We start from the raw sequence: 23,982 nt of genomic DNA on the forward strand, positions 1-23,982 counted from the left end.
CCTCTGGCCCAGTCAAGTATTTTGTCGATTTCTGCCCCGAAAAGACGTTAACAAACATCAGCTCCAAACTGTTTAAACAAAAAGTTTGGGCTTAAACTTAAAAAATAAACTTAAGAAGAAGAAAAATGATGGCTTGTGCAACTTCCAGTTGTAAAGTCAAAGGTAGATGGAAGGATGGATTCAGCAAATAGAACACAAGCTGAAAAGAGATTGGCTTCTACAACAGGACGATGATCCATAATAGCATAACTCTACGTCCACCACGAGCTGCTTCAAGAAGTTTTAGGAACAGCCCTTACAGTCCACTGACTTGAACATCCTTGGAAATCTGTGTGTAGGTCTTAAACCTGCAAGACAGCCTGAGAACATACCTCTGAACTAGAAGCGTTCTGCATACAAGAAGCGTTTGCAAGCCGTAACATCTACCGAAGGAGGCACATGCCACGAATACTGTTAGAGCTTGTGTAGTGTAAAATGTGTGATTTGGCAAGAGGGTGCCTAAACTTTTGCATACAACTGTATATATCATGCTAGTTCATTTTTGTAATCTCAAACACTTCCTCAAGAAAGTGTGTCATGTGAAATGCACTGTACCCATAGAAACACTCTTACCAGCGCTAGCTAGTATCAGCTAACTGACTAGCTTAGCTTGCTATCTAGATAATCTTTATTATTATTATCATTAAAATAAATAAAGATGGAATCAGTAATATTATTGTTAATAAAGAAGAGATGACGTCCCTGTGTACTGCTTCCCTCCTCCTCAGGCTTTAGTCCTTTGTGTTTACGCGCTCTACCCGTAATCTTCTTGCCCTTTACTGTAAGATTACGCAATGACAGCAACTAGCGTCCTGTCCGTAAAAGGTCTTTGGACGCAGCGCTCCGTTTTCCCAGCAGTGGTCATGAGGTCGATTCAGGAACATCAGCGTCTTTGTTCCTCGGCGCTTTTCTCCGTCAGGGTCTGGGATTGCGATGACAGATGGCTGACTGTTGTTAGTCTTGGAACAATAGACGCACACCAGTTTTTTTTTTTCTTCCCCCAGCTTGTTCACTTCCACTGTATAATCTGAAGTCTAATCTGAACTCTGTGGTTTGAAGGCACTGTAGCTGTGTAACGTGTTATATCCTGATCGCTGATTTAATTATCCAGTTAAGAAGGCTAATAGTATCCGGAGACTGGTATTTAACAAAACAAAACAAAACTTTATACAAAAAAAAACTGTTTATACCACAGCACTGTTGAGTTCTTGATTCTGATTGGTCAGAAGGTGTTGGCAGTATCACAGGTTTATACAAGTGCAGTCGTTCTGATGGTTTCTATAGTAACAGCTCATTCACAGAGACTTGTACGGCAGACATTTTCTGACACGGGCTCTTAGTAACAGGCTGCGTGCTTTTTTTTTTTTTTTTTTTTTTTTTAAATATTCTTATGTCTTATTAACTTGTTATAAGACTGTTTATAGCTGCTCTAGGGCAAGTTGCATTGTGGAAGTTCAACAACCTTAAACGCAACTATCTAAATGGATAAAACGGATAAAACGCAGCTATCTATTTATCTAAATGGATAAAAAGTACAGTCTGTCGTTATGTAATGGATGAAAGATTGTATTTCCTGTGGTGTAAAGAGGAATAAATCACTTCAGGACATGCTGTCATGGGAAAATAATCCACTTCAGGGTGGTAACAGTGACTCTGGATCATCACACCAGGCTGTCGTTGATTATTTTCCTGTAACAGCACGTCCCACATACTGCTCCTTTAAGTGTTAAAGGTGCAGTATGTAAAATTTAAGTGTTTCGAGAGATTCAAAATGTATATGAGTGTAATATGTGTGTGTGTGTGTGTGTGTGTGTGTGTGTGTGTGTGTGTGTGTGTTGAGCAGGATGTTGGAATAGTGAACTACAATGCTCGGGACTTCGGTTCCCATCTCTCCCATGGAGCTCTCGCCCAGTCTCACCGCCGCAGACCGTCCCTGCTTTCGGAGTTTCAGCCCGGGAACGAGAGGTGACCCCACACACACACACACACACACACACACACACACACACGCATAGTTCATCCCTTGCTAGAATCTCCCCCTGCGTTCACAACAAGCAACAAGCGGCCGTTTATTTTCCACGTACACATGCAACACAGAGCAACGATTTCAACAAGCGACATTTGCATTGCGATTTTCTCCCTTCCGTGCAAATTAGGTAAATCCCAAAGATTCCTCGGACCAATCCTACATCTCGTGCAGTTCGGTTTTTCTTCACTTCCCTTCTCACAACTTTAACTCTTACCTGCAGTTACGTTCCGTTTAACTTACTACCGTGGTTTCTTCTGATCCTGTCGATAGCCGAATGCAGACTCGAATACATTTACATGGACTCCTGAGGGAATTTCCTATTTTACCTTTTAGCTCCTCTGTGACTTTATTTCCATCTTCCTCTCTACTGTTCTTCTTCAAACTCGGCGCACGTCTGATAATTTTAGTCCCGTCTGGATTAGAGCTGGACGATATGACGATATATTATGAATATTGTGATAATTTATGTCATGATGCACTTTTCTGAGATATCGTACGTATTGTGATATCTTTTTCGAAGGTTTGTTTTAATAGCAATGATAAACTCTGATTGGAAGCAGCTGATCTGATTTTGTACTGAATGTTAATAATTGTCCTTTTTTGTACGACACAATTGTAAAACATTTTTTATATTTAAGTATTAGAATTAATTATTTTTTTAAAACTTTTTTTCATGTCACTGTATTTTTGTAGATATTGTAAGCATACCATTATGTATCGTGTATCATAAATATGTCTTCAAGTATCATGATATGATATTTTTGTCATATCGTCCAGCCGTGTCCGGATACACGTCTGTGATTTTCTGTGCAGCTGTTGCCTCGTGTTGGGAAAAAAGATGTTGGACTGCTGCTGTTTGCTGTGTTTATTCTGCTAGCACACATATCAGTGACACTCCACCAGATATTAAACACTTCCCGAACAGCAAAAAAACGAAAAATGAATACTTTAGAAGAGGCACTCGACCATGTACTTGGTCTGGGCGCTAAAACCTCGACTACACACACTGCCTGGCGAGTACGTAGCATGTAAACCAGACAATCTATTTTCGCACCGATTAGTGCTTTATTTAATTTGTATAGAAGCTACATATAGCTACTGCTGTATATTCGAGTTTGCTGGAAAGTTCACGCCCACATGAGACCCGCTGATGTGAACGTATGATCAGGTCGAATCTGTCCCATCTCTAGTCTCGGATTTTTGGGGAAGTCTGAGTCCAAGGGATGGAGCAGAAACCCGAAAATCACGTTTCGCTGATCAGATTTCAGGAAAAGAAGTATATTAAACATTTTTGATTTTTTATTATTTTTTTTTAAAAGCAGACTGCAATGTAGGCTAGCAGTGTAAACTCAAAAATCAGTTCAAATCTAAACAGATCCTGTCCAAAAAAAAGAATTGAGTTGAAAAAAAAGTTGGATATTCTCAGCTGCATTGGAGCTCCTCGATGGAGCGCCTGTTCAACGTTAATCAAAAAAAAAAAAAAACGCAGGGAAAACCGCGCACGCATCTGGTCCGTGTTTGTTTTAGCGTTAAGGGGAAAGTACGTGTGCAGGGTGATCTCCAGTTGTTGAGTTAATTTCCTCCTTTGTTTTTTTTTTCCCCCCATTAAAAAAACGTGGGAATGTGGTGTGAGCTTGGTGTTTACATAACGTGTCACGAGTGTAGTGTATCCATGACTTCAGAGTCCACCATTCAGACGATGGAAAATATCTCTAGAGGCTTTTTCTCTTCTTACTGATTTAACCTTGAGATGTCCAGCAGAGCATGAATGGGACAGGATCGCTCTAGGAAAAATTTTTTGTGGTGTGTGTGTGTGTGTGTGTGTGTGTGTGTGTGTGTGTGTGTGTGTGTGTGTGTGTGTAGGAGCTCTCCTCAGCCCTCATTCACTCTTCCATCTCTTATTCAGAGTGACACACAATTTCAGATCCTTGCATAAGCATTATGTAAGAGCCACCACACACACACGCACACGCACACACACACACACACACACACACGCACACACACACGCACACAGGCACACCGTTTTTCTTCCAGCTAATGCGGGCAGACAGACAGGGAACTCCGCTGCTAAATACAGCACCATCTCTGGTCCAGAGAGAGAATGAGAGAGAATGAGAGAGAGAGAGAGAGAGAGAGAGAGAGATTTATTTATGATTTCACCTGTGATCTGTAAAACCTGCTCAGATTCTGCTCATAGTTCACAGAAACGACTCTGTGCTGACCAACGAGTCTGTTTAGTTCATATTTACGTTTGGTGCGATGTTTTTATCCAGAGCGACTTACTTAAGCAGAGCTGATGAAGGTTAAGGGGCTTTAGTGGTACTAGGGCTGGACGATATGATGATTATAATATCAACATCAATATAATTATCAATATAATATCGCGATCAATTATTTCAGGATACGCTTTACGTGTTGTCCTTATTTTTTTTTTATTTTAAAATTCTTTTGTACAAAATGAACTGAACCTTCAAAATTTGTGAAATATTTAAGACTTTTTCCTCCTTTTCGATGCTGCATTTTCTCCATAATTTGTTCACCTGCCAAGTCCCACCTGCCAGCCAGCTCTCACCTGTCATACAACAGCAACCACCCGGGGACTGTGATGGCATGGACACGTGTTTCTGCCGAGACGTGAAGCCAGCTGTTCATGCAGCATCACAGCACAGTATAACACACTTGAAGGGAAGTGCTGTCTGCCCTCTTCCGCATACATAGATCACAGATTAAAAGTGTCGCTGCGCTCGACAGGGGACAGAGCGTATGCCCCTCCCACCCTGAGATCACAACCGATCTTGTTCTCTTTTTCTTTCTCCCGAGCTACGGACGGTTGTAGCGTTGTCACGATTTGAACTCATGATCTCGCAACGATAGGGCAAACGCTTTCCTGTTGCGCCACTCTCAGGCCAGTTGCTCCACCTTTAACAGAAGCACGCCATAGTGTAGCGTCTTTGTGTTATTTGGAAATTGAGAAACTTGTCTCTAATACAAGGGGCGGCGATGTAAAGAAAGAACTATCACAGAGGTTGGATTCATAAATTAGACACTTACTAGGGGTTTAAAGCAGGAATTTGGTACGCCACTGGCGAGAGTGACCTCTGTCTCCGCCTGTGATGACATCACTTATTGCTGGCTGAATAACAGTGTGTTTGACCTGACGAAGGTCCAGTGTCGGATGTGAGCACAGTTATTGTCGTTTTTGTAGAGCTTTGCTGTAGTATATGATGCTGGAGCTGCGATGAAAAGCACGGTGGTGTCAGCATGACATGCTGATGTCAACAACAGCATATTATTTACTGCATTTTCTCCAGATTTTAGTCTTTACCTATTCCTAACCTCTAGCTCACCCGTGTCACACTGGTTTCGCAAAGGACTCGGTAATAGAATCATATACGATCAATATCGTGATCCATTATGTTACGATAAACTTTTCCGAGATATCGCAAGCATCGTGATATCATTTTCTAACATTTTTATGAAATAGCAATGACAAACTGATTGGAAGCAGATGATTTGATGTACTGAACTTTTAAAATTGTTTTTTTTATTTTTTATTTTATTTTTAGGATTTATTCAGATGATTAGAACTTTTTTTTTTAATCCTTTTCTATTTTAAGTAATTTATTTTTGTCTAAAGTTAGTAGTTTTTTAGGTAGCTGGTTACCACATCTAGATATCACGATGAAAGATATCGTATATCATAAAAATGTCTTCAGGTATCGTGATACGATCATTTGGTTATAACTCGCAATCTATCGACGATAGGGGCGAATGTGCTTCTGTTGCACCGTTCAGGAAGCAGTTAAAAATTTTAGTTAAACGTCAAATGCAATTTTTAAAGGGCTGATAATGATTTGATTTTGCTTTAGTTGTGTGTTGGTCATCTACATGCATGAGTGCGTAAAAATTTCAGTGCTTCCTGATTCCTGCACAGCTCAGACACGAGTATAGAGAGGCTGGTGAAGGGTCTTATCTTATCTCGTCTCAGTTTAAACCGTGTGTGTAAGAGTGAGCGATAAAATCTCTTTCAGCAGGGGTGTGTTACAGAAAAGCTGCAGAGCAAGCTGTAGCAGGGGATAAAAAAAAACAAAACAGACAAACCCACATTTGAATGTTATTTATGTAACACAAAAAAATGCATATTTATGGCATACTGTAATATTCTAAACAAGAAACAACATCGAGGATTTACTTGTGAGTAATTAATTTCCATCAGGCATTAATGTGAAAGCAACGAAGAATCTGAAACCTCACCGTTTATTACATTATGACGCGCCCTTGTGATCTTCTTCTTCAAGATATATTCCATTGTCTTTGTGTGATCCTGATAACGAGTGCTCTGTCTGTAGCACAACAATCATGAATATTCAGCTCAGCTTTATTTGTATAGCACTTTAACAACAGGCATAGTCATAGGATGGAGGTGGAGAGAGATGGAGAGATATGGAAAGAGAGCGTGGCAGAGAGACAGGGAGAGAGGTATAGAGGGGGAGAGAAAGGGAGAGGGATCCATACAGAAAGAAAGGGAGACGTGTGTGTATATATAGAGAGAGGGAGAGAGGTATATAGGGGAGAGAGAAAGAGTAAGGGACGTAATGAGAGAGAGGGAGAAAGATATAGCGAGAAAGGGAGAGATAAACCGAAAGAGAAATTGAGGGGAGAGAGGGAGAAGTGTGGAGAGAGAAAGGGAAAGAGATATATAGAGGGTGATATAGATAAGATATATTCCATTCAAACTGTCTACACAGCATACAAGAGAGAGATATATATATAGTGTGTGTGTGTGTGTGTGTGAGAGTGAGAGACATAGAGAATGTGTGTGTGAGAGAGATATACAAAGAGGAAAAGCGAATGAGAGATACAGAGAAAGACAAAGAGATAGAGAGAAAGGGAAATGAGAGAGAGAGCGGGAGATGGATGGATGAAAGCTGGACTTTGATGATGTGATTATGCAAGTGTCAGGCCTCTGTGGAAATCAGCGGTGGTGAAAAAATTAGTTTGAGTGTGTGTGTGTGTGTGTGTGTGTGTTATTGTAATTTCCTCCTCACTGTCCCTGATTGCCAGATTAAATTTTTTCCATTTGTGCTGAAGAGAGCTGAGGAGCTGAGACTTTTCTCCTCTCCGTATACACGAGTGCACTCATTACGTATGCTATTAGATGTCAGGTAGGTGTGTGTGTGTGTGTGTGTGTGTGAGTGCGTGTGCCTGAGTTTGACATAATTAGGTCAGGCAGTGTTATAAATGTCTGATCTTTGCAGAGCACTACCTAAGCCATAGTAAATATGAACACACACACACACTTATACAACTCCTGGTGTGGAGGCGGCAGGCAGGAGTGTTTTCCTAAGAATAGCGGTTAGCTGGAGCACAGAGGCATGCTGGGAGATTGGAGGTGAGCCATCCAGATGAGAAGGTATCATAATATTCAGAAAGGCTTGACTTTTATAGTGTATTTTTTATGTGTAGTGGGGAACCACACACACGCACACACACGCGCGCACACACACTCATTTCCTGCCTGTAAACTTGTACTGAACACTTGGGGGGCAATAATTTTAATGCATTATTATGCAGTAATAATGACATTAATGAATTAGTTAGATGGTTAATATTACTCCATGCAGGTCAGGTGTTAGATTACGATTATTACCGTCTTTAGCGCTTATTTAGACGTGTAGCTTACGTCTGATGTACGTGTTAATGATCGAGGCTTAAAATTAAATGCAGTAGAAATTAAATTCTAAAAGCAATGAATGTTATTTCTAGCTAGAAACATTACAAAATGCAATATTCATGCTAAACTGTGCAGTCTGTCTGTCTGTCTCTTTGTCTATCGCTCTTTATCTCTCCCTCGCTCTGTCTATCTCTGTCTCTCTGCTATTCTTTCTCTCTCTCTCTCTCTCTCTCTCTCTCTGTGTGTGCGCCTGTCTTTCTTTTTTCTCTTTCTCTGTTTGTGTGTGTGTCTGTCTGTATGTGTCTCTCTCTCTCTGTTTCTCTCTCTGTTTCTGTCTGTCTATCTCTGTCACTCTTTCTCTCTCTCTTTCTGTCTCTGTTTTGTCTGTCTGTCTCACTCAGTATCTCACACACACACTCACACATCCTCACACATCCTCACACACTGTCACACATATATTCTCTTTATGTCTTTGTCTCACTCTCTGTCTCTCTCTCTCTCTCTCTCTCTCTCACTCACTCTCTCTCTCACTGAATCAGACACACATACATTCTCTGTCTCTCACACATGCATTCTCTATATGCCCCTCTCTCTCTCTCTCTCTCTCTCTCTCTCTCTCTCACACACACTCACACACTCACACTCACACACACACACACACACTATATATATATCTCCCCTATGTGCTGTGTAGACAGTTGGAATGGGATGAAATGGCTGAAGGCTTACTGTGAAAAGGGATAAAAAGTCTTGCTGCACACACAGCACCATCTTTTCTCTGCTCTTTACATTTTCTCCTTGTATCTCTCTATCCATTTTTCCATTCTGCCCTTCTTGCGAGTCACTTTTCTTTCCTGTAATCAGTGACACAGTATGTCGCAATATTAGCACACTGAATATTAGAGGTATTGTGTTAGTCCAACACTCTACCTGACCTTTTAACCTTCACCCGGCTCTCGAAGTGATGAATCTGTAGAGATTGTGTAGAATAGTGGAGATATTGTACATCCACGTCCATGTGTATAGTGTGTGTTCACCGCAGGCTGAAAACTGTCAGCCTTACAGCTGTAACTGTCCTGAATTGTAATGATATGGAGTGTTGTGTTTTTTTTTTTTTGTTTGTGTATGTGCCATCTCACTCATATCTCTCTCTCACTCTCACTCTCTCTCTCACACACACACACACACACACACACACACACACACACGCCTCCCACCTTCCTGCAGCGCGTCATTGCCGACACACACCAGCATAGCAGTGGTGTGCAAAATACCATATGCCGCGTATGCTCCATGTCCAACGTAAAAAAAAAAAAAAAAAAAAATGTCTCCATGGTTACTCAGTGTTCATTGAGGCGGGAGGCGGTGATTTGGGACAGCGATTGCATCACGTCCTGCGACCTGAATATATTTGCACGGGTGATCGTTATTAGCATCGAGTGTAGCTTATATATTTAGCTTTTAACATTCTCAATGCATATTATATTTTGTACATTATATATTATAATAATTATATTTGTGCCACACTGCTGGTGTTCAAAAGAATGTACACAGATTATATACAATGCTAATAAAGACTGATTTTAAGTTCTGTTAAATCGTCACCCTTGATTACACATTATTTTTACACATTGTTCTTCTTTCTTTTCAGAGGCACAGAGCCGCACGTCCGATACGAGCACATATATCTACCCGAAGCCAACAGCCAATCGGAGGTGGAGTATGGCGAGATAAAGCGGCCTCGCCTGGAGATCGGGGCGGAGCCTCTAATGCGTCATCCGCCTCAGCGCCCGCCTCTGCCTCTGACTGGAGCCGAGGATGTCGTGAAGGTCAGTGATCTCAAGAGGAAGAAGAGCGAAAATGCTAATGAGCCTAACGAGGAAGAGAAGTATATAGCTTCCAAGTTAGCATTGTGAGAAATAACAGGAAGGGAAAAGGGAACTACAGGAAGCTTAAACCCAAGATTTGCATTCGTGGGTCACACTTTACAACACTTGAGTGCCCAGGTCTATAACGTACAGATCCAAACCCCGCAATATGAACATTTATCATAACATAAAATATCGAGTATGGCGGTCCTCCGTTTCACTTCTTTAAAGCTTTTTTTAAGATGAACTGATTCCATCTCGCATCCTAAACTCTCCATGCATTTGATAAAACTCAAACATTTACATCTTCTGAACGTTTCCACAAAACGTCACAGCGTGCGGTGTACGAGTTACAGCATGCAGTGTATTTCGAAACATCACACAACGTTCTGTAATGTTACTTAGACGTTACCTAGACAACGAGCGATCACTACAGTTCATCAGTTATTTTAAATACTGAGGGTGGTGGTGTTGTTTCTCTCATTATTTTGATTTAGATTTGGTAAAATAAGCCTAAAATATTAACTCCAGGAAAGTTACACATATTCGGAGACCAGTTATGCACGCTGGACTATAATATATAATTTTAATGATTATTAAATATAGCCCATGTGTAGTTCAGAATTATTCAGTCTCTCTCTCTCTCTGTCTTTTTTTCTATCTCTTTATCAGTCTGTATGTCTGTGTCTCTCTCTCTGTCTCTGTGTCTCTCTTTCTCCGTCTTGGTTACTCTGTCTCTTTGTTCTCTCTGTTTCTATGTGTCTCAGTTTTTCTTTTTGTCTTTGTCTCCTTCTGTCTCTCTCTTTTTCTCTTTCTTTCTGTGTCTCTCTCTCTCTCTCTCTCTCTCTCTCTATATATATATATATATATATATATATATATATATATAATCTATCTCAGACACACTCTGTATATATCTGTCTCTTGTGTGCTGTGTAGACAACTGGAAAAGTTACATGTATTCAGAGACGGGTTACGCTCGCCCTTAAGTTAATTTAGATTATTAAAACGAATGTAGTGTGTACTTTGCGATTATTCAGTGTTGCAAGGTGTAGGACATGAAATAAAACATCTCAGTGTAGTTATGTCTTAATTTACACATCCATGTTCGATGATAATCCCAGTCAGGAAGTAATTGCCATGAAAACGCGCTGTTTAACCGAGCTTGCGTAAGTAGAAAGATCATTAAAGGCACCAGATAAAAGGCGCGGTTTAAACCGAAGGCCATTATTGGGTTTAGGATGAGGCTCGGAGGAGATGCCGGCGTGCCGCTCGAGACACGAGTGATCATCAGCGGGATTCGCTCAGGTCATCTCTCACTGTGTGTTTATTGGCTCCATAAATCAGCTTGTCTTTTACCATTAACCGCTGTTTCCATCCTGCTGCCAGAGACTACAGCTCATTCAGCACAGAGGAGCCTGGGGACATGCAAAAGTGTGTGTGTGTGTGTGTGTGTCATTTAGCATCTTGCAGAATTTGGTGTGTGTGTGTGGCAGAGGCAGATGTTTGGGGTAATAACTCGTATCCCCCGTCTACGCACAAAGCGTCGTTGCTTTCTGTGCCAGAGGCTGTATAAAGGGACCGAGTAGGATTTGATGTAACTTTATTTTATTTGCAAATAGCGCTTTTTAATGATACATGTCTTCACAGAGCAGCTTTACAGAGATCCGGTTGTAGATTTATATTCAGATCCCTGATGAACAAACCAGAGGCGACAGCAGCCCTTGAGAAGAAGCAGACTCTAAAGGCAGCCCGTCCTCTTCAGGGTGACAGTGCAGAAGAGCAAGTGTGTTTAAAGGATGCTCAGTGTGAGCAGATTCAGGATAAGAGTCCTAGGATGAGCAACAGGACAGTCTTTATGATTACAGCAGCAGCTCTTGGGTACAAATCTACAATATGATAATGCAGGAGGTGTGTGTGTGTGTGTGTGTGTGTGTGTGAGCATTAACAATAGAGGTGGGAATCTTCGCTCGCCTCACGATTCGATTACGATTCAGATATAAAACGGTTCTCGATGTGTCTCCATTATCTGAGCTTTTGTATCACTGTGTAATCATGTCTGTGAAGACAAGATGTTGTCAAAAGCCTTGGTTTTCTATAACTGCTTGCCTTCTCTATTGATTCTTCGTCTCTTGCGTTTGAACGTAAACACGACTTCCGGTAGTGTGTCTACATCAGTGTAGCTACGTAGCTTTGAGAATCGGCTGAATCAAAAAAAGGAAAAACAGTCTGTTTAATCGATTCTTAGGCCTCTTACATCTTGAATCTTGTAGGTCAGTCGATGGTGGTGACGCATCTACTGGGAAAGAATAGCGTTAGCCTTGTATAACCTTAGTATTGTGTGAGCTAAACGAATATTTATTGTGCTGTTGTTGTGCATTTGTGATTTTAATTGCGTACGTGTTCGTGGAGGTGAAAGACACAAATGAATGAACACATGAATCAAGGAGCAAAACTTTGGGCGTATTTCTTCTATATGAAGATATAAATGTTGATAGTATGATCAGTAGCAGCTCTGAGGAGTGTGTGTGTTGTGTGTGTGTGTGTGTGAGTGTGAGAGGGAGAGAAGTGTGAAGGACAGTCATATCACACGCTTTACTGTGTATATAGACCGCAGAATGAAGGTCCCTGTGATCACACCCGCTGTGTGTGTTGGGAAGTGCGATTACCCTGTGTGTGTGTGTGTGTGTGTGTGTGTGTGTGTATGTGACTTCCTAGAATAGTTTTAAAGACACACAGCTTTGACAGTTCAGTGTTAATGCTGGTAAACCGATGCCTCCATATTAATATCTTCAGCCGAACACTGACGCACGACAGCAGTGACAGCTCCAGATTCCAGACATGTAACGAGTGTGTGTATGCACACATGATCATGTCTTCCGCTCTTTGTGGAAGTGATGACAGAAATGACATGACCATTTTGACAGTGTAAGGACACACACATGGACGGACACACACACACACACACACACACACACACACACACACACACACACACACAGAGTTAATATGACGATCATTATAGCATCATTTTCGCGTCCCAATCTTTAAGTCTACAAAGCGATTAGTTAACTTTTGTTTTTTCCTCAGTGGCTGGACACACACACACACACAGAGACAAAATCACACACACACACACACACACACACACACACAGACACACACAGGGGAACATACATTTCTGAATTACTATAGCGAGCACAACATAGAGGGACAGAAAGAAATATTTCTGAGATGGAAAGAGCAACAGAAGAAGATGGGGAGAAAGGGAGAGATACGGGAAGGAGGCGGAAGCAGAAGAAAGCAAAAGAAATGAAGAAAGAGGGAAAGAATGTGAAGGAAAGATGAAAAAAGGAGGATTAAAGAAAAGTAGGCACAGTGAGAGTAACAAAGAGAGACAGAGTGTGAGAGAGAGAGAGAAAGCGAGAGAATAGTTGCCAAGGTTTCACATCACTTTCTGTGGTCTGTTGATCATTTTAAAATGACGCTGCAGGCGTTCTGATACTTCACTCAGGATTTAGAACTTAAAATATTTCACATATTACACACACACACACACACACACACACACACACACACACACTTAAGACTGTGTGAAAGGTCCAAGTGGTTACCTTGGGCAAACAACTTAAGAATGTCATTATGTAACTGTCATTATGTAAAAGTCAGGTATGATATAGGTTAAAGTGTGTGCGTGTGCGTGTGTGTGTGTGTGTGTGTGTGTGTGTGTGTGTGTGTGTGTGTGTATAACTGTCACGTACTTCTATCAGCACCTCCACAAAGAGGTAAACACATGACCATGCATACACACATCACACTGATCACATGTAGGTTAAGTAAAGGTAAACCGTCTGCTTTCAACATGAAACCCACTCTGTGTGCGTGCGTGCGTGCATGTGTGCGTGTGTGTGCATGCGTGTGTGTGTGTGCTTGCGCATATAGGGTCACAACACCATCACACACACCATGTTATGGCTGTTCAACTGCTGACCTGTGGACATATTACACAAGAAAGTGGAAACTTAAAAATGTGCTGAAGTTGTCTCATTATGTAACAGCCAGATATAGGCTCAGGGTGAAAGTGTGTGTGTGTGCCTGTGTGTGTGTGCCTGTGTGTGTGTGCCTGTGTGTGTGTGCCTGTGTGTGTGTCTCCAGCCCCTGAGGAAAAAACAAAGGTTAACTAATAGCTTTGTGGACTTGAAGAGCTGCAGGTGAAAATGATGCTATAATGATCGTCATATTAACTGTGTGTGTGTGTGTGTGTGTGTGTGTGTGCGCTGTGCAGGAGCGTGGCGGCAGCAGCTCGATGGGGAAGATCGAGCCCATCTCTCCGGTGAGTCCAGCGGTGATGGAGGCTGACCTGGAGCTGGTGCCTACGCGCTTTTCTAAAGAGGAGCTCATCCAGAACATGGACCGCGTGGACCGAGAGATCACCATGGTGGAACAGCAGATCTGCAAACTGAGGAAGAAACAGGTAATGGCTCCGAGATTCAGGGCTCTGAGTGTGGTACGTAACACAGCTCCCGGGTCAGTACCGTGAACAAAAAAAAAACAAAACGACTCGGTTATATCAGCTATTCAAATATTCTTCATTTAATCAATCTGATCAAAAGTGGAGTTACTGCTATCATCGGTTACTGTTACAGCGCGCAAGTGGATTGTTTTATTCCTCTTACACCACAGCACTATTACAGAGGGAGCTGTTGTACTTTTTATCCATTTATAGTTACATTTAATGTTGTGGAACACCCACAAAACAAGTTCCTGTTCTCGCTTGTGTTACAGCAGCTATAAACAGTTCTTCTCTCACCATCCTCTCTTTTTTTTTTTTTTTTCTATCTTTCATGAAGTTAATAAGACAAAAAAAAAGCAGCGTGTCATGTTTTCGAGAAACTGCATAAAGTGCAAAACTCAAAGCACTGACACTGGAGACTCCTTCCATAGATGTTTAGTAAATGTATTTTTACAAAAAAAACTTTACCATATGCTATCTTTGTTAAATAACAGCTTGCTTTACATGTACTCATGTAAGTTGTTACTATAGAAACGATTACGTATTAGAACGGGCGCGTTAATATAGACAGTAGTGAACTACTGTCAGAGCTGCTGTCCTTCCGACCAATCAGAATCGAGAATTCAGCAGCGCTGTGGTATAATAGCTAACTAATTAACTTTGTTCCTCAGTTTGAAGATATTTCGTTTTGCAGTCTGTTATATTTATTGAATTAAGTTAGATAGAAATGAAATAGAATTAATTTTGCACTCTTAATACAGTCACATCAGCCAAATGTCCACAATAAACGTGTATATAGAATATCACGGTGTGAATTAACAGTAATGTCTAATATCAGATATACATACATGTGTTTGGGGGTTGTATATTATGTTTGCGAGTTGGAACAAGGATTGAGGTTTGTATGTTTATCCTGTAAGCTTTTTTTTTTTTTTTTTTAATCTCCGCTGGATGATTGTGTGTGAGACAAAAAAAGAAAAAAAAAGAAAGAAAGTAAGTCAAAACAGTGGTGTGATTATGGCGCGGTTAAGTCCTCGCTCAGCAGGCCTCAAACCAGCCACACAATTACACACTCTTTTCCACTGCTTCCTCCTTCTCCTTCTGCACTGCTGCTCACACACACACACACACACACACACACACTCAGAAAGAGAAGTAGGTCAGAAATATACGAGGCTATAAACAGGAACTCCTGCGGGAGAGTGTGGTGGGTTTTTTTTGTTTTGTTTTTTTTTTTTTTTTTTTTCTTTTCAATTTCCTCTTTTGCTCTTCTTCTCAAGTATCTGTGTTTGTTCTTCATTTTACACACACACACACACACACACACACACACACTCTCTAAGTGATCCTCTGCTCCAGTTCTCTCTCTCACACATACCATTTTTGCCTTTTCTGATGCAGTGAAGTGGGCGGAGTCAGCTGACTTGATTGTTTTAAAGGTAAAGTTAATACAACAAAGTGATAATGTGACTCCAGACACTTCTTTTACCCCCAGTCTCAGTGAAGGGGGCGTGGCCTCTGTGTCATTCACACTGACGGGGCGTGGCCTCTCTCAGTCACAGTGAAGGGGCGTGGCCTCTGTGCAGTCTTGCCTGCCATGTGTGAACCACAATAAGCGCTGTTATACAGTTACACTCTGTTCCATCACCTTGTCAAACCATCTCGTCTGTCAGCTTGTGATTTTCCACAGCACCATAAATCTGAACCACCTGAACCCAGTGGACTGTTCCATTGCTGGAAGGAAAAGGGGGTGGAGGAGTGAGGATTGAGGGAGACCCACTCATCCTATTGCTCATTCTCTCACTCTTTCTTTTTCCCTCTTGCTCTCTACACACACAAACACACACACACACACACACACACACACACACACTGTTTTTCATATTTTAGCTCTCCCATCATTTTTTCACTTGTATTAGTCCGTCCCCTTCTTCCGTCTCTCCCTCTCTCTCTCTCTCTCTCTCTCTCTCTCTCTCTCTCCCTCTCTCTCTCTCTCTCTCTCTCTCTCTCTCACTCTTGCTCTCTCCTCTCTCTTTCTTATTCTCTCTCTCCCTCCCTCAGGTCTCCTTCAAGCACTAAACCATCTGGCTGTTAGGTTCTGCGGTTAACCTTCATCTGAAGAGAGATAAAGGAAAGAGAGCGTGTGTGTGTGTGTGTGTGTGTGTGTGTGTGTGTGTGTGTGTGTGTGTGTGTGTGTATATATATGTGTGTGCACACGGAGGGAAACTTGTTTATTTTCTCTCGCAAAGTGGTGGAATACCATGCTCCCTTCTCTCTGATGCTTATCCATTGCCACACTTGGGTGTAGACACACAAACACACACAAATGCACACTTTTTCTTTGTTTGTTTTCTCCTGTTGCTTCACTGTGCTGTTGTTTTATAAATCAAACAGTGTAAAAGGTGTTGGAGGGTAAATAGTCAGAACGTAGTTTTGTTTCCCAGCAATGTATCAGCTTCTCTTCACACACGATGCTCTGATCATTTCCCAGGAATTGTCCAGGCAATGAATGCGGGAACCTCCTGGGATTTCGGGACACTTTTTAATTGCTGTTAAATTTCTGAGGATGTGAAAGAGGCTTTGGTATCCTCTTTAGGCATGCAGCATTGTGTGTGTGTGTGTGTGTGTGTGTGTGTGTGTTTGAGAGAGAAAGAGAGAGATTACCATTTTACGCCATCACCATTCCATCTCTTATCTGCACTGTTTAGATAAGAGGAATTAGCAGGAATTTCGTGCGCGCGTGTGTGTGTGTGTGTGTGTGTGTGTGTGTGTGTGCGTACACGTACACTTACAGGGTAAGTGCTAATGCATGGGAGTGGCATCATTGTGTTGTCATGGCAACAACTCAAACAGCTAAGGTTATTTGTACGAGCAACAATATGACAGATTTTTAAAGGTTTTATTTATTTATTTATTTATTTATTTATTTTTAAAGTGTCTGTCCCTGTGTTTCATTTTTATAGCAACAGCTGGAGGAAGAGGCGGCGAAGCCCCAAGAGCCAGAGCGCAATATTTCTCCTCCACCCAGCGAAGCCAAACACCGCAGCCTTGTACAGATCATCTACGATGAGAACCGGGTAACACACACACACACACACACCTCTCAGTTACGTTACAGAAATATAACTAAGCTAGTTTCGAGTGCACAGATGTAGCTATAATGTAGTAATTAATTAAAAATCTAAAGACATGGCTTGACATTAAGAGAAAAGTAGCTACAGCCAACCTGAGAAAAACAATGCAGAACACAACTGATTGATCAAATGAGTGATACTTAATAGATCAAATCATTTATCTCCATCCTGATTGGTCAGAAGGTGTTGATTAAATGTTCTATAACTGCATCTCTGACAGTAGCGCAGCAGCAAATCGCATCACAGCTTTATATTAATGCACACGTTATCGTTTCTATAGTAACAGCTCATACGCAGGGACTTGTACAGCGAGCCCTCCACATGATCTAAGACCAATAGTAAACAGATTTGGTAAAAAAAAAAAAAAAAAAATAATGTATGATCATTGATGTGGATGTTGAGTTGTGTTAGGAAAGTTTATTTAAACTTTATGGAAGGAGTCTCCAGTGTCAGAGTGTAACAGGACAATATGCATTTTTTTGTCTTAGTAGCTTTAAAAGAGAGAAAGAAAAGCAAAGCTGGTGAGGGAGCGACTGTTCCTCCTTGCTATAATGTAAGCAATAAATCGTTTTACGGACGTTTTGCAGCAATTAATGTAGCGATAAACGGGTTAAAAGTCTGACATGTCATTCTTTAGTTAATTCAGGTGGTAATAGCTGGCAAAAAGCTGTGGCATGAGAGGAATAAATCACTTCGGAATGCCGTGTTACAGGAAAATAATCAACTTTGCTGTGGTAAGAGTAACTCCACTTGAATCTCACCACCCTGTTGTTGATTGTTTTCCTAAAACAGCAAGTGAAAAGAAATACAAAACCTGATTCCTGCGTATTTTACATGCTGTTAGATAGAAAACACGGCGACGCAGCTATCTCACCAGGGCTGGGCCATATCATAATATAATATCAATCTCGTGATAAGTTTTGTCACTGTACACTTTCCTGAGATATCGCACATATCCTGACATCAGTTTTTTTTTTTTTTTTAAATACAGCAGTTAAAATTGCTAACATTTCATTTTTAAAGTTGTTAAATGTTACAATTTTTTTAATAGAATTTCATCAGCGTTATTTATTTTTGTGCACATTAAACAAGCTTATCAAACTCAGTGTTGGAAAGATTTTTTTTTTAATGCAACACGACTGTTTTGCTGGCTGTTTGTTAGCCAAACTATATATCGCGATACGCATCGTGTACGGTAGAAATGCTTTCCATTATCGTGATGTGATATTTTTCTGTCATATCACTCACCCCTTCTATCTTACTTCTCCTGCAGGGGATCCTTTCCTCTGACAGACACATCGCAGTCATGATTGCGAGATCCGTTTTGGCGCAGATGTGTTGTTTACGGAAATAAAAAGTTTTTTTGCGTGCGTGTGTGTGTGTGTGTGTGTGTGTCACTGTAAATCAAACCACACACATTCCTCGTAAAACGTCTAATGTAGAATAATGCGATTACGGTTGAACCCGGTGCACTCCCCTCGAGTCCCCCAAAACCCCCCTAATGAGTCAGACACAACGCTGCCAGATGTGCTGAATCATTCCCACACACACACTCTCACACGCACACACACACACTCCCCCTGCTGCAATGCATAACCACCCTCCAGCTCCAAGCAATCCAAGCAACTATTAACACCTGTTTTCACTCAGAGTGAGAGTGTTATGGCAGGAGGAGGTACAGACAGAGCAACGTTCTCATGTTTAATGCTAGTGCGCCCCCTAGTGTCACTCTACACCTGCGCTTCTAGATCAGAGAGGCAATAAAGTGTAGTTTTTACTGTGGATATAAACACGCAGCACATACACGAAATTCACCTTAGACATAATAATCTAGTCTTAATCTTTTAAATACTAAAAATAAAAACAATTAGACAGTACAAACGTGAATAAAACACTGATGATATTATGATGTACATGCCACCGTTTTATACAGTTGTAAGTAAGGAATAAAACACTTGGGGTCGTGCCATTATGGGAAAACAATCAACACTGGGGTGGCGTGATTACAGCCGACTTGCTGTTACCACTACAAAGCATCCTGAAGTGTTTTATTCTTCTTATACCACAACAATGTGCCAGTGATTACAATGTTTTATTTCTTAAAGCATGACACAATGTACTTTTTATCCGTTTATAGTTAAGGTTGTTTGCGAAACACGTTAGTTAACAGCTTCCCTCACCAAAAAGGCCAGGGGACGTGACGATATAATATCGATATCGTGATATATTACGTGACACTAAACTTTTCTGCGATGATGTGGATGTTGATATATATTTTTATTATTTATATATTTTTATTAGTAATTACATATTGAATGAAAGCATCTGAGGAGTAGATTGCACTTTTTCTTTATTGTAATTTTTTCTTCTTTTCACTGTTAATTTCTTTAAAAAAAAAATAGCGTTATTTGTAAATAAAAAAAAATTGTAGACATTAAACAGGCATAAAGTAGACATAAAAATTTTGTAAATTTTTAAAACATTTTCTTACATTTTTTAAGCAGCACTACTGTATCACTGTGAAACTGTGAGTGTTTATTTACAGTAGATATCATGAATTATAGAATTCTCTTCATGATATGACATTTTTGTCGTCACCCAGCGTCTATTTTTTCTCTCTTAAAGTTAATAAGATGAAAAAATTAAGTTTGTCAGGTTACCAAGAAACCACAAAGTGTAAACTCCTTTACCGCTTAACTTTAAGTCCTTTACAGCTTTACCTCTGACTCTTACAAAGCGCTGACACTGGAGACTCCTTCCATAAACGTTAAATAAACTCCTCCTTAACAATTGGACACATTCTTAACTTGAGGCCCTGTGTACGTTGTTACTATGGAAACGATAACGTATTACAGCGAGCGCGTTATTATAAACCCCGCAGCCGTAACTTTTGCTCGTCACCTTCTGGCCAATCAGATTCGAGCATTGAAGAAATGTCGAACATCAGCTGAGCTCGTCAGTCTTGTGTAATTGATTCAGGGAGCCAAAATTGCGATCAGGATTAAAACGGGATTAATTGTGTAGCCGTAGCTGAGGCGAGTTCACTTGAGGACGTGTGCGAGGTTGTTGCTCGAACACTCGTTTGTTTCAGAGGTTAGATTTCTCCCGTGTGAGGGTTTGCCAAGCTGTGCTCAGACTGAGTGACTGTTCACTCAGTGCCGCAGCAGGGAGGGAGAGTAGCCGATATCTCGCTCTTTCATCTGATGGGATTTACCTCACAAACCAGACGCATGTGTATATACACGCACACACACACACACACACACACACACACACAGAAAGAGAAAGTGAGGGTGCTGAGGTGTGTGGTGTCGCCAAGCTCTGTTAATGTTACGTTGTTTATGAGCAATTGCCAGGGTGAACAAGAGGTGTGTGTTGCCATGGTGACTGTAGACCACTGATGTGTGTGTATGTGTGTGTGTGTGTGTGTGTGTGTGTGTTTCCTGAACAGAAAAAAGCAGAGGAGGCTCATCGTATCCTAGAGGGACTGGGACCCCGAGTGGAACTGGTGAGTCTGCAGCTCTTCTCACTTTCTGTTTATCTGTTTCTCTTTCATCATCCTCTCTCTCTCTCTCTCTCTCTCTCTTTCACTCTCTCTCTCTCTCTCTCTCTCTCTATCTTTCTTTCACTCTCTTTCCCCATCTCGCTTTCTATCTCTCTCTGTCCCTTAATATTTCTACATTTCTTTTACAGCCTCTCCTCTCCTTTCATCCTTCTACCTATCTTTTACAGTCTGTCTTTTTTCTGTCTGTATCTCTCACTCTTTCTCTGTTGCTTTCTTTTTTTCTTTGTTTACCCCATCTCACTTTTCAGTCTCTCCTTCTCCCTTCACCTTTCTGCCTTTTTCAGTCTCTCTCTTTTTTTCTTTCTCTTCTCTTTCCTCTGTCTGTCTTTGTCTTGTCTTGTCTTCTCTCTCTCATGTGTATTGGTGATGGATTTTGTCTTGCGTATGTATATATCATGGCTGCATTAGTGTAAGTTAGGGATTTGTTTTCTGCTCACGGATATTGAAATATCTGTAAAGGTTGAGGACCAGATATTCGTTAAAATTCAAACTTTGGGGCTCCCGAGTGGCGCAACAGAAAAGCGTTCACCCTGCCGTCCAGAGGTCACGAGTTCGAATCCTGAAAATGCCACGGCCATTTAAAATCCTCGTTAGAGATTTTAGAGATAGTCGGTTAAAATTCAAACTTCAAATGTCGAGTAAAATTCAGTTCAGCTTGCATTTTCTCTGCATATTTTTCTATTTCTTCCTACAAGCTGTGTCCTCGCTTGGAGTGGTATAGACGCTATATGGGCACAACATTTAATTTAAACCCCATTTCTACAGCACGCGACCAAAACAGCTCATATATGTGACTTAAAACGTTACTTGTTCCAAAACTGCTGAGTCTTTTTGCTTTCTGGATTAAGAGTCACACAAGCAGTCTCTGAATTTAAAATCTAAAATAGTAAATGTGATTTTGTAACCTTGGGGTCCACTGACCATAACCAATGTTTTGTTTTGTTTTTTTTTTTGAAAAATTGCCGGTATTGCTCCCTGGAGTGACTTATTGTCTGGATGTGTTTAATATGCACACAAAGTATTAAGGCATGCCTTAACACCATTCATCCATCCACGCTTCCCCCTTTTGTCCTGATGGTTAAAGCGCATTACTCAACAGAATTTGATAATCATCTGTAGAACAGTAGACCACACTGTTTCGTAGCCAGCTCATTGTCAGGAGGTTAATTGAGGATACCAGGGGAATTTCCTTGCCTAGTCCTCTAGTTCCCCCTTTCAACTGACGTCTTGAGGTTAACACATAAGTTTCAATTTTCAGTTTAATTCCTCATCAGTAACCACTCCTGTGTTCCCTCAAATTTAACACTGCAGTGTGCTAAATCATAGGTGTAGTGTTTCCGCTGAGCTCTGTGCCTTTTTTTTTTTTTTTTTTTTTTTTTTTTAAAGAAAAGCCCCCAGTCATTTTCTTTGTCTGACGCTCACAGATTTACCTCGGCTTGAAATATGGACAGAAATAGAGATGGGTGTTGTGTCTCTGAAGCTGAACCCTACCTCTTTAATCTCTTCCCCATCTCTCTCTCTCTCTCTCTTTTCCCTCTCTGTCTCTCCCCATCCCAGCCACTGTATAACCAGCCGTCTGATACGAAGCAGTACCACGAGAACATTAAAATGTGAGTATACCTGCGTTCTTTTCTCTTTTCCTCTCAGTGCTGCACTCTTCCAAAAAGAGATTTATGTAACACACAGCTCTAAGATTCAGTCAGATCGACCTCACACCTGATTGCGTCTATTTCTTGCCTCAGGTGCGATTTGAGAGATGAGTGTTACTGCGGTTTGGGTGGATGGCGTAATCACTTCTCACCCAGGAACTCTTTTTATCGACACAGTTGCGGAAGTGTTTCTGGTTGTGGCTGCAGTTTCAGAATTATCACAGTGTATTGTTTGTGAGTGTAGGAGTGCTATTGCTCCATCGGATTGGGGTTAACATTGTGTCAGCAAACTCCTCCCTGTTAGAGCCTCGATGTTTAAGTCTCATTTCCTTTCCCACAACGCACCACCAAAAGCATATCCAATAATATCTCGCATCAAGACAACACACATTGGAGATGTATCACAATAACGAGATGAAAAACACTATTGAGCTATAATTAAGCTTGAGAAAAAAGTCACGTGCAGTTGCATAAAAGAAACGTGGTACCGAGGAAGCGTTTAATTGAACGTAGAGATTCTGCCGTGTTTCAGGTCATTTCTATAAACAGCCCGAGTTCAGACTCATGCTCTTCAGATAACTGAAGGTGTATTAAGCTCTGTCTCATGCCTGCTATCATTGCTTACCACACTAAACCAATCAGAATTGTTACTGACCGCAATCTTGCTCTGATTGGCTGATGAGAAAGAAAGGGATAACAATGTCAATACAACTTTTTCTCATCACCCAGCTCTATAGTTCTAAGTTGTATAAGTTGCTGATCAAAGATGACAGATGTTATGGCCAGACGTGTTGTTGACTAACGTTCTGCCTTGATTGCTTTTGAAAAAAGATGCCTGTATTTGTCACATATACATTACAGTATAGAGAAATATTCTGTGCATGTCCCAGCTTGTTAGGAAGCTGGGATCAGAGCACAGGGTCAGGCATGATCAGGTGCCCCTGGAGCAGAGAGGATTATGGGTCTTGCTCAAAGGCCCAATAGTGGAGGCTTGGTGGTGCTCGGGTTTGAACCCCTGACCTTCTGACCAGCAACCCAGGGCCTTAACCATTGAGCCTCCATTGTCCCACCCTGTATGTTTTTGCCCCAACCTTCTGGGAAGCACTAGATTTGTATCCTCACATGGAGCACCATAAATATAAGGGATATACGTTTTCCAGCACATCAGCTACTTGTCAGAGCCTCTCATAACTGACCTGTAGTCATGACGGATGGCAGACTGCAAAACACCACAGAAAATTCGCCAGGAGCAAACTAAAATCATGTACGTTTCTTTTGGCATAACTAGCTAACTCTCTTACAGTTTCAAAAGAAAAGTAGGCTTAAAGTAAACACGTGGTTAGCTTGTGAATTCTTCACTATACCTTTAGTCAGTAATAAGAATGACTCATGAAAACTAAATTTCAGAGAAGTAGTAGTTTTCGTATATCCATCTCTGAAAAATTACACCCACGCTGTAAAGGTCATAACGTTTTATTCAACCTTTGCAGCTCCCGTTGGAGTATTGT

General features: G+C 41.1%; 1 protein-coding gene across 4 annotated transcripts in view; it reads left to right on the forward strand.

Annotated features, from left to right (window-relative positions):
- ncor2 (nuclear receptor corepressor 2) overlaps nucleotides 1-23,982 on the forward strand; it is a 103,070-nt gene that overhangs the window by 27,357 nt on the left and 51,731 nt on the right. For all 4 annotated transcript variants that reach the window (XM_053236459.1, XM_053236460.1, XM_053236461.1 and 1 more), the window contains exons 3-8: nucleotides 1,883-2,004; nucleotides 9,397-9,574; nucleotides 13,899-14,087; nucleotides 17,090-17,203; nucleotides 20,712-20,768; nucleotides 22,383-22,435. In XM_053236459.1, the coding sequence (XP_053092434.1) occupies nucleotides 1,883-2,004; nucleotides 9,397-9,574; nucleotides 13,899-14,087; nucleotides 17,090-17,203; nucleotides 20,712-20,768; nucleotides 22,383-22,435 (713 nt within the window). The remainder of the gene's footprint in view (nucleotides 1-1,882; nucleotides 2,005-9,396; nucleotides 9,575-13,898; nucleotides 14,088-17,089; nucleotides 17,204-20,711; nucleotides 20,769-22,382; nucleotides 22,436-23,982) is intronic.

This window comes from Pangasianodon hypophthalmus, chromosome 8, assembly GCF_027358585.1.
Source record: "Pangasianodon hypophthalmus isolate fPanHyp1 chromosome 8, fPanHyp1.pri, whole genome shotgun sequence".
Lineage (NCBI taxonomy): Eukaryota > Metazoa > Chordata > Actinopteri > Siluriformes > Pangasiidae > Pangasianodon > Pangasianodon hypophthalmus.